The 10,916-nt window shown below is 49.3% G+C and overlaps 1 protein-coding gene across 1 annotated transcript; it reads right to left on the bottom strand.

The window, feature by feature from the left end:
- Positions 1-3,531: 3,531 nt before the first annotated feature.
- On the bottom strand, positions 3,532-10,208 carry LOC149873849 (uncharacterized). The gene is made up of 4 exons (XM_090031558.1): positions 9,934-10,208; positions 8,919-8,998; positions 6,679-7,030; positions 3,532-5,663 (listed from the first exon to the last, which is right to left on the bottom strand). The coding sequence occupies exons 2-4, from the start codon at positions 8,925-8,927 to the stop codon at positions 5,452-5,454; spliced, it is 573 nt and encodes a 190-aa protein (XP_089887684.1). The 5' UTR covers positions 8,928-8,998; positions 9,934-10,208; the 3' UTR covers positions 3,532-5,451.
- Between the last annotated feature and the right edge of the window lie 708 nt (positions 10,209-10,916).

Here is a 10,916-nt window from a genome sequence, read left to right on the forward strand (position 1 = left end):
CAAATTCGCTCGCAGTCAGCCCCACCACTAGGGGGCCACCCTCAGGCTAGCCCCAGGGCTTCAGGGTTTGGAGCCTCTCCTGCCCCAGGGCTGGACTGGCTCTATGCCTGTCCCAGCCCCAGGCCCTTAAAAGCCTGTAGGCACAGTGAGCCGTGGGGCATGTGCAGGCAGCCTGAGGCCACACCAGGGCAGTGTGCCCCCCTACGCAGGCCACAGGACAGCTGTGTCAGCCTGCCTGCACCCCATCACCACTGCCTGGCACCGGAGTGGTACACGGCTGCCAGGTCCATGCTGTCCAGGCCTGCAGAGTGCTACAGGCTCCTGCCAAGTCTGTCAGCACCAAGGCCCAGCTCCAGGCAACTCCTGGCCACCAAGGCCAGCTCCAGCTGCCTGCAGCCAACCCTCAGCAGCCTGCCCAGACCCTGCAGAGGCTGCAAGGCATTACCTCACCACGTGGCCCCTAGTCCCGTGCTGTGCTCCTGCACTCGGTACTGCAGGCTGCAGGTATTTGCTGAGGCCCGGCAGCACAGGGACAGCTGAGTGGAGGCCCAGAGAGCTGGTGTGGGAGCCCCAGTGGCCTCCTTGTCACCCATGCCTCCCACTGCCAACTGGGGCCCCAACTGATCCATGGAGGAGACTGCGACCTCATGGCACTATGGGGTGAGGCAGAGGTGCAGCAGCAATTCACGTGGAGTAAGGGCCCCAGTGCCCAAGTCTATGAGGGATGCAGGAGTGCAGGCACTACCAGTCAGTGTGGCAGTACCACATAAAGGTCAAGGCCTTGCAGGCACAGTGGACCACCATAATTGACCACAATCATCAGTCAGGGAGTTCTCACAAGTCCATGCCTTTTATGTAGCAGTTGAGATCCTTGCACCCCAAGAACCAGGCTGCAGCCATGCTATGTACTGCAGCACAGGCAGCCTGCCTGTCCCCTGCTCTGGCCTGGCAACCAGGTGATGTGTTGCCAGAGGGCCCCTTGGGGTGCCTACATCCCAACGCACTGAGCTCCCCTCCCCTAGCCTACACCAGCAACTCAGAGAGCCTAGGCCAGCGCCCATCCTGACAGCTCCACAGCCTCAGCCCCAGCCACGAGGCACAGCCAGCCATATCACCACTGGCCACAAGCAGTGCCAGCTCCTCCCTGGGGGGGGCCCTGCCCAGGTGCCCACATGCCCACACGCAGTGCCCTGTTGCCTGATGTGTCCACCGGGAGCCTCATGCCATCACTGCCAGTCAGGACTCACCAGAGCCGCTGAGCACACCAGCCCCACCCACATGGTAAACCCCGCACTGGAAGGAGGGCCCTCCCAGCCCCTGCCTGGGCGAATCATGCTGCCCTGGCCCCCAGGTTCCCCCCCACAGCATGCAGGAAGGCAGGAGACAGTGTAAAATTTTATTGAGCAGCCTGTGCCCCCACAGCTAGGCAGGCATAGGCCTCTCACAAACTGAGGAATGCATGGTTGTCACTGGTGATGTCCTCCTCGGCTGCAGGGGGCAGAGACATGTAGTGCAGCCCTCAGGTGGCAGCAGAGGTTGCAGGGTAGCCCCAGTTTGCCCCTCATACCATTGAAGCTCAGGGTCCCATGACAGGTATACCCAGGATACCATGGGCACAGATATGCCCAGGACATCATGGAGATCAGCAGCAGCAGGGCATAGTGGGTCAGGCACCCCTTAGTCTGCCCAAACAGCTCTTCGTGCAGTGCCTGTGATATGTTCAGCAGGGGCATGCTTAGGGCACAGTGCTGGCCCAGCGGGGAGCTGGCCCTGGGGCACCTCCTCTGAGAAGCCCCCTGCAGATGTGGGTCCCATCCAAGGCCCTTATGTACTGGGGGAATCCCAGGGCACAGCACTTCACCACCACCTCCAGGAGAGTTGCGTTCCCAGAGCACTGTGTGTCCCAGAACATCCTGGAGGGTGTCGCATAACTCCAGGACAGCTTCCCTGGAAGTGGCTTTGCCCACACCAAAAACATGGCCCACATAGTGGAAGCTGGAAGGTGTGGCCAGCTTCAGCAGGGCAATGGCCAGCCGGGTGTCTGCGTAGAGGGGCATGGTGGTGTTCTACCACTCCAGTTGTAGGCAGAGCTGCTTCAGGAGGTCCAGAAAGGTGGCCTGGGTCATCCTGAATGCCTCCGGCCACTGCTCATTATCTCAGGTCTGCTGGACGATGGGAAGCCACCAGTCCTGGTTGGCCCAGCGGGCCCAGAGGCAGCAGGGCTGGAGGCCCAGAAGGCCATGGATGGCCCCAGTGTTGGCATCCAGCAACACATTGTTGGCACCCCTGCTGGGGTCTGGCCAGCAGGGCAGGGTCCAGGTGGCAGGTGTGTGGTGGCAACAGCCTTGGGATAGCACAGTGCAGCTGGGCAGGTGGTTGCTGCATGTGGGGGAGACAGTAGGGCTCAGACAGCCATGAGCCGCCAGCAGTTGGTGCTGCAGGCCAGCACAGTGGCCAGGACGAGCCAAGGTGCTGGGCATCACTGCCAGGGGCAGGGGCTGGAGCAGTCATGGTGTGGGGAGGCAGAGGTGGAGACAAGACAGCTGCTGTGTGCTGCCCCTATGCTGGGCATGCTGCTCCTGGCCAGAGAAGTGGCTGGCCAGGGAGCAAGAAGCAGGGCTGCTGGCAGCTTCAGCCACAGCCTGGAGTTCCCCCTGGTGGCAGCAGGGACCTATTGCAGGGCCACAGGAAATGTGAACAGTTTGTTGCTAGGAGCAGCAAATCTGCTTCCAGTCCCTGCATGTGTAGATGCATTTACTTATGAGTAATTTACTTGTAAGTAAACTGGTCCCAGATCAAATGCATGTGTAGACACATCCAGTTTTCCTTATCAATAAAACAGAGTTGGTTATATTTACGTACTTCATGTGGTTATGTGGGGCCTGATTATTTAATAGTTGTGACATGCTACATGCAATATGATTTTCAAAAGAGCCTGGGCACTTAACTTCCATAGGTTTAAAACCTTTAAAAATATGAGCCGGGTACCAGGAATTATAATGGCTAGTCAGTGATTCGAGCAATAGACTTAAAAATCTCTGAGCTTCATTTAACTATACCATGTGGACTTTAGGCAGCCTGCCCCACTTACCTTCTCCTCTACCCCATCCCAAATCTCTGGTTTATTTATAATTTCCCAGCCTTTAGCTGTCCTTATGATAGGAGATGAGGAGGCTATGGGATGAAATTCTGAATCCACTGAAATTGATGGTAACACTTGCATTGATTACGCTGCAATCAAGGTTACAGTCACAACGTTTCATATCACCTTAGTGTCCAAGCCATGCTGGGCAGAGCACAAAAACTAAACAAGGTTTACTGCCCTGGTTTATATGCAGTGTTCTAGGGTTCTAAACAGCTTGACCTGTGGATGTATGAAAAGTAATCCAATTCCAGAGCTCACAACACCAAAAACACTAAGCCAATTTCCTTCAAACTCAGCTTATTTCAAGAACTCAGTGAGAGCTACAAAACAAGGAAATTTCTCCACAAAATTACCAAGTATTGAGTTACATAGGCACTAATAATTTTCTTGGAATACATGGAATAAGAACAATATTTTATACATGAAGACTGCAAAAATAGCAAAATGGATAAGGCTACTTTTTTTTAGTATCACCTCCAGGTAAAGACCAAGTGTAGAAAAAAAAATCTATAAAATAATTTTTTGAGAAAGTAATAAACCCCTGAAAAAATGTGTTTATGTGTATGAGTGAGTATAGAATTATATATGGAAAATTATGTGCAAGTCTTACTGAGAGCATAGAGTCACTTCCACTATAAAGTGTACAAACTGACAATCTAGTTCTAAATGAATATGGGTATTGGATACTTATTTTCAACAATAAATATTAAAAATCAAGAAAAATAAATGTAGCCAATTGTAACAGTTCAGTAAGCTTCTGAATGAGCAGGTCTTTCTTCCGGCTCAATAAAACTATTGACTTTTTAAATTTTGGTAGTAAAAAAATACAGAGCTTCCGTACATCAAAGTAAATTGGCTTCCATCTGGCTAAACCAAAGCATACACCCAGTGGTGATTTATTTATTTAATTAACTAAATTCTGCTGGCCTACCTCAAGACTATTTCCATTCATTTCCTTTAACAAGACTACCCACATGAATTAGGGATGTCCTGTTTTGTCTTGATATGCTTACAAAATGGTAAATAGTTTACAATAAAAATATTTTTATAACAGTTGCCAGAACAGAAGTGGTTTAAAAACAAAGGAAACCTCAGTGAACACATACAAATGAATGATTTATCTGGAACCAGTTGTTTTAAATTGTTTTAGATTGTTATTTAAGGGAACATCTAACAAACATGTGAAGGCATTAACAGAAAAAAAAAAGTTAGGAGTGTGCAGAATGAGGGGGAACAATAAATGAATCATGAACACAGACCAGAGGAACAAGAGTAGAATAGTCAGAGTTTGAGTGGGAAACATGTCCTTATCACTATTCTAGTTCCTGTTTCTGTGTTAAGCAACAGGCACAGTGTTTACTCTAGATTTTGTTAAAACAGGGCATTTAGGAGGAGAAATATTAATATTACCTGATTGATATGTCTTGCCTTGTCATACCATCCATGTCATTTTGAAGCCCTTATTTTATAGTAGTCAATGGGACTATTCAGGTGGGCAAGAGGAGCGGGCACTTGACAGACATATGTCTATTTCTTTAATATAGGTGCATACCCCTCAGTCACTCCAAGCCACCTCCAGTCTGCCTGATGTTGCACAGGAAGGTACCTGACTCCTGTTTCTGAAGGGATACTAATACAGGGTGTTGGCATTTCAGAATGTTTCACCTCTGGGGATTCCTTGCAGCTAATGAACCAAAGAAGAATAGTTAGCAGATGCAGTGTTTCTCCTGAAACACTGCGGGAGATTATCAAAAGCCAAAACTAGAACGGGGCAGGGAAAGAAACCCCGAAATCTAATGGGTGATCAATCTAAAAGCCTGAGGTTTCAAACGCGGTTTATTCTCTGTATTGCCAAAAGGTGTGTGCCTGCACGGGGTTATATAATTCTGCCTAGGAGCAAGTTCCTATGAAGCAGGGATAGCTTTATAAGGCCAGAGAGAAGGATGTGTGCACATGCAGAGTCAATGGGCTGGCGAGTGCCGAGCCTGGTGTGAGAGCTCAGCACGAGGTCTGAGTCAATGAGACCCAGGGAAGTCTGACCTGTGGCCCCAGCCACTGGCGCGCACGGGGCTTAGGGGTCAGCCCTTGGCAAACCTGCAGGCTCGGGCATCCGAAGGAGAAATCGGGGCTGCAGTGTGCACCTGCACTGGTGTTCAGCTCCGAGGCGATCTCTAGCGACCTGGGGGCGCAGGCACGGCTGGATCGGGGGCTCTGTCCTGCAAGCCTGTCAAAGTCCTTGAAGCTGTCAGAGGTGCAGCAAAGTGAGTATTATCCTGGTCAGGCTGCTGCCGCCGCCTTATGCTTCACTACCCCGGCCCTTTGGCAGCACGAACCTTCTTCTTCTGCGACCAGGCAGGCAGGGCAGCGCCCACCCCGCGTCTGCACGTGCCCAGCGCCATCCCTCCAGGTCCGGGCCAGCTTTCCTTCCCGGCGACGGCTACTCGGAGAGCTGCATGTTGCCTGGGGCGACCTCGGGGCTTCCCTTCTTGCTCGGCCGTCCAGCCCAGCACCGGCCGAGCTGCATGCAAACAGACAGATTAAAACAGGGTTAATAGAGACACTGGAGGGTGGGAGGGGAGAAGTAAATAAATAAAGTAACAAGGGGAAACATGCAGGTAATATAATATAATATAATATAATATAATATAATATAATATAATATATAATTGATGTGAAGTTATGTAATATATGTAATGTGATACAATACAATAGTGATGTAATATAATGCAATACAATATGAGATGTGACACAATACAATACATTAGTGATGTTATGTGATATAACATAATATAATGTGATGTGATGTGATGTACTGTAAGATGTGATATAATGCAATATGGTATAATAGTGATGTAATGTGATGTTATATAATATAATATATGATGTGATACAATACAGTGCAATATAATATAATATAATATAATATAATATAATATAATATAAAATAAAAGCCCTACTTTGGCCCACGTAACAAAACTCTTTGCAGCTTAAGGTCTTCAGCGAGTATTAAAGCATTTTAATCTTGTCTGTTGTAATGGTGATTACTGGGGGGAAGGGGGAGAGAGGGAAGGAAATGCCACCTAGCCATTTAATCATTTGATGCTGCTCGTTTTCTATTAAAGAGGGTCAGTCACTGCTCTCTGCTTCACCCACCCCTTTCCCCGCAGAAGTTGGTGTGCCAGATATTTAGAAAGAGGCAAACCTCTCTCATCTCCTAGTGAAAAAAAAATCCCCTCTCTGGGCTCTTGCCCGGAAGCCACAAGGCAACTGCTCAGGTGTGAGTGCATGAAGGTAGGTCTCGCTTGCTCTTTCTTGCCCCCACCCCCATTGCAAAGTGCTGTTGAACTGTCTGTCCCTCTGCGGGGTCCTTTTCTGTAGAGATGGGGACAGCGCGAATCATGCTGGTGTTTCCATAAGGGGCCAGGGGGGGCTGCTGCTTCCCAGGGGGAAAGGACAGAGGCAATCAGTCCTCTTTCACACCCTCGTGTTTACCATGCCCTAGGCAGCAATATGCCATCCATCCAACAACACACCTATTTCGCTGAATCCCTGCTGCTTTTCAAGGGTTATTGAGTGAATGTGATCAGCAGTCCCTATAAATAACCGAAGTCCCGGTCTCCTGATAGCCCGACGGCTGGAGAAGTTTCCCGGGGGCTGGTTGCCTGCTTTAGGATATGAAGCTTGGGGGAGCCGCGGCCGGAGTCGAAGAAGCCTTCCCCGGCTCCCACCTTGAGAGCGCTCCGGGAGCCGCACGCCTGAGCATGCGGGAAGCAGCACCGCGCCGCCGCGGGGAGCGCCGCTCCAGCCGGGCTTGGCACGGGGGAAAGCAGGAGGAATCCCAGTCAGTGTCTTGCCTTTCCCCTCCTGGGCCAGGAAGGTACCGCTCTGAAAGGGAAAACAGCGAGACCTGCTCTGGGTATAGATGCTTACTCAAATGTGTGCGTGCTGTCTATTATACAGGGCTGTCTGTCCACATGCACACACAGGCGTGCGTGTGCGTGCTTGTGTCTGCGTGTGTGTCTGCAGAGACATACACCGATATGCGAATGTGTTATCTATGTAAATTCTGGTCGTATATACACATATACATACACACACATACACACACACACACACACACACACACAGAGGGATGTATGTGTGTGTGTATAATATCACCGATATATATAGGCAGACAAGGTTCTTTGGGTAAATCTGATATCTTTTGTTAGACCAATGTATGCGTGTGTCTATCTATAATATCACCGATTTATATATGTATGTATGAATGTATGTATGTATGTATATGTATATATAGATGTATCTGTGTGTATCTCACCGATTTATATATATGTATGTATGTGTGTGTGTATCGCTGATTTATGTATGCGTGTGTATATATGTGTATATATGTATATAGTATCACCGATTTATACATATGTGTGTGTATGTGTATATATCTCACCGATTTATAGATGCGTGAATATGTATGTATATAGGTGTATATAATATCACCGATTTATGTGTGTGTCTAATATCACCGATTTTTTTTATTGTGTACATGTGAAATCACTGACCACACACACCCACCCACCCACACACTCACATCACTGACATATACACGCGCATCCACACGCAAACATATATAGGTGATGATCCCTGATCTCTGGACTCTGAATACATGTAACAGCACAGCGTAAGAGAACTGTAAACCCTTGAAGTGGGTGGGAGTTAATCATTTGCTCAGTAACCGTAATTCTACCGACCCCCGAAAGCGCAGGCGACCCCTCGGAGCTGCTCCTGCCCTGACGAAGCGGCCGTGATGTGTCCGACTGGAGAATTCTCCGCTGTCTTCAGTCCCAACGAGCAGGGGCGCCGTGCCATTCAAGTCACTAGACCTACCAGCCCACGGGGACTCAGGTCTCCGACTGAAAATGTCTCAGCAACTTTGTTTCCTCCCTCACTCCCCTTTTTTATGTAATTGTGGAGGATTATGCCATCGTACCGTAATTTTCCAGCAGCCGGCCCTGCGAGAAAACCTAACTGCTGGTGCTGAAAAGGTGGACAGCTCCTTGCAGCGTGTCTCTGCCTCCCACCAGGCACCTTACCTTGACTCCCGCTTGGTTCTATTTAGCACGGCGGTTTGAAATGTGAGGCTCTGCTTTTAAAGGTGAATTGTGTCAGTTTTCATAATAAACAGCCTTCAGAGCGATTAGCTGCTATCGCGGGCTAAATGTGTTTTCTTTTGTATCAGGCACAATGCTTAAATAATGGCGAGAGAGAGAGAGGGAAAAAGGGGGGAAAAGGAAGGGGGAAAAAGCCATTAATGCAACGAACAAATGCGTGAAAGTGTACAGACGTGATAGCTGCCACGCCATTAAAATCAATCTAATAAATATGCTTATACGGAGCTTTGTTTTACGATATTGTGTGAGCCGATGGTTCTTTAAACGCTGTTTTCGACAATCTCTCTCTCTCTCTCTCTCTGTGTGTGTGTGTGTGTGTGTGTGTGTGTGTGTGTGTGCGTTTCTCCAAGCAAACGGACAAGCCCTGCAGAGGACCCCTCTCTGACTCCAGTGAGTAAGTCGGCCGGGACAGAGTATTTAAAAATCCAGAACAAAATTTGATCGATACAAGGAGAGCGAATTGCTCAAATCGTGTCCCAGAAGTGAACTCCAGGTTTAAGGAACGAAAGTAATAGGAATCATCTGTGTAACTGGCTTGGGAAGTCCTGGAACCACCCTGTTGCTAAGAGGGAAAGGATGCTTTCCCCCAACCCCCCTTCTTTCTTTACCTTAAACATTTCTGTCTGATCAGGATTTCCACTGAGCTATGACCGTGTCAGCGCCTCGCACCACAGGACAGGGACTCAGGCTGAAAAGTTTAAAGGAGTGGAGAGAAGTTAGTGTCGTTCCTCCATTCAAAATAATAATCATAATCATAATCATAATAGTAACAACAATAATGGCGATTATAATAATAATAATAATAATAAATGATACCCCCACTAGAATGCTTTGGCTTAACAGCTTCAGGTGGGGATTGGGCACTGTCCAGAATGCAAGGAATCCATTCCATCTGCTAAAATGCAGAGGGGCCTGACTCTTTTCTTTTCTTTTCTTTTCTTTTGATTTTACCCTTCTGCTTTCCGCCGGGCCGCTGAATAGCGTTTGGTCCGGATCGGGGTATAATGGAAATATCATCGGGAGACAATTACCCTTTCAGAGTATTCACTTCTCCTCGCGCACACATACACTGTTATTTGAGAAATAGGATCATTTGATTTCATATTGCACTAAATAACACCCAGCCGTCTCAAATTGCCAGCTTCTTAAAAACCACCCATTGGAATAAATTGCGGGGAGACTTCTCCCCCCTCCCCCCCTTTCTTTCCCAGAACAATATGATGGGACCCGGGAGTAACCTATAAAGGAAAGGGGAGGAAAAAAAGGGGGAAAGATCCTGGCGGAGGCACACACAGGGGGTGTGTATGTTGGGCGGGGGGGCGCCCGGACACATCACTGCGGTCCAGGTCCGCGCCCTGGTCGGAGCCTCCAGCCCTGCAACTGACAAACAAAGAGAGCCCGCAGGTGACCTGGCAGGCTGCAGGCAGACTGGGGGGGAGGGGGTAGCCGCTGGGAAGTGTCCTCGCTAGCGGGGATCGCAGAGCTTGTTGGGTGCTATAAATATCTGTCGTTGGCCCCCATCATCACTCCCCATTTCCTTCTCCTCCCTTCCGCCCCCCCCATGCAACCTCCACCCCCTCCAACTCCTGCTGCTGCTGAGCATCCATGCGGACAGACACATACCACGGGTTCCTCCGGCTGCCGCTGGACTCCTCGGCATGTGTGCGGGTGCGCGGGGAGGGGTGGGGGGCGTTGTTCATACCCCGGTTGCATTTGGGTCAGAGATGAGAATTAGCACCGAGTCCTGGGATGTGCGGGGAAGAAGCGGCTCTTTTTCTCCTCCTCCTGTTTCCTCTTCCAAGGGCAGAGTCTTAGAGCGAGCGGGAGCTAGAAGAGAAGTTCCCTGCAATAAACCGCAGTCAATGACATTTTCGAGACAGATAAGCAGCGCTCAGCAATGCGCTGGATTTGTTAATTGGCACTTGAACCGCTCAGCCCGATGTACGCGATTTTGCTGTGTGTGTGTGTGTGTGTGTGTGTGTGTGTGTGTGTTAAGGAAGATGTTACCTTTTGTTGCATTGGCGACGTTGATGCCAAGATGCAATGTTCCTTTAAGGCTATCGATACCCTGCTCAGCTAATCTGGCCATCACCGACTTCATTATATTTGTATTAGTGTCACCCTCGGATTACTAATTAGATTTGCTGGATAAGTGAAATTATATGTAGGTGCTGTGTACGGAGAGGGAAGCGGGAGCCGGACAGGGATTCCCAAACATTTTCACAGCCTCGGAAACCTCCAGCGCTGACTTATTTTTATTAGCCGTGCCTCGGATAGTGTCTCTGAAGATGCCATAGGAACTTGGATTTGTATCCATCAAATGGTTCAGGGCCCCGTCTAATGCCTTATCCTACCTCCCAGTTTGATTCCCTTGCTGAAAAAGGCCCGCTGGTTCACAGGGAAGCACTGAACTAAGCTAGGATCTACAGCCAAAGCGAAGTGGGGAGGCTGGGTGTTTAAAATCATTTCAGGCCCCGATTTTTGCAGTAAAAACAGTGGGGAAGGCAAGAGTTTTGGTGGGTGGTATCTCTCATTGGACCAACTGCACGGCTGGGATAAAGTCGAACAAGATTTCCAGTGCAAGAAGAATGCCTTGCAGTCGAAAG

Source organism: Crocodylus siamensis, chromosome 1, assembly GCF_052110815.1.
Source record: "Crocodylus siamensis isolate JL-2025a chromosome 1, ASM5211081v1, whole genome shotgun sequence".
NCBI classification, from domain to species: Eukaryota; Metazoa; Chordata; order Crocodylia; family Crocodylidae; genus Crocodylus; species Crocodylus siamensis.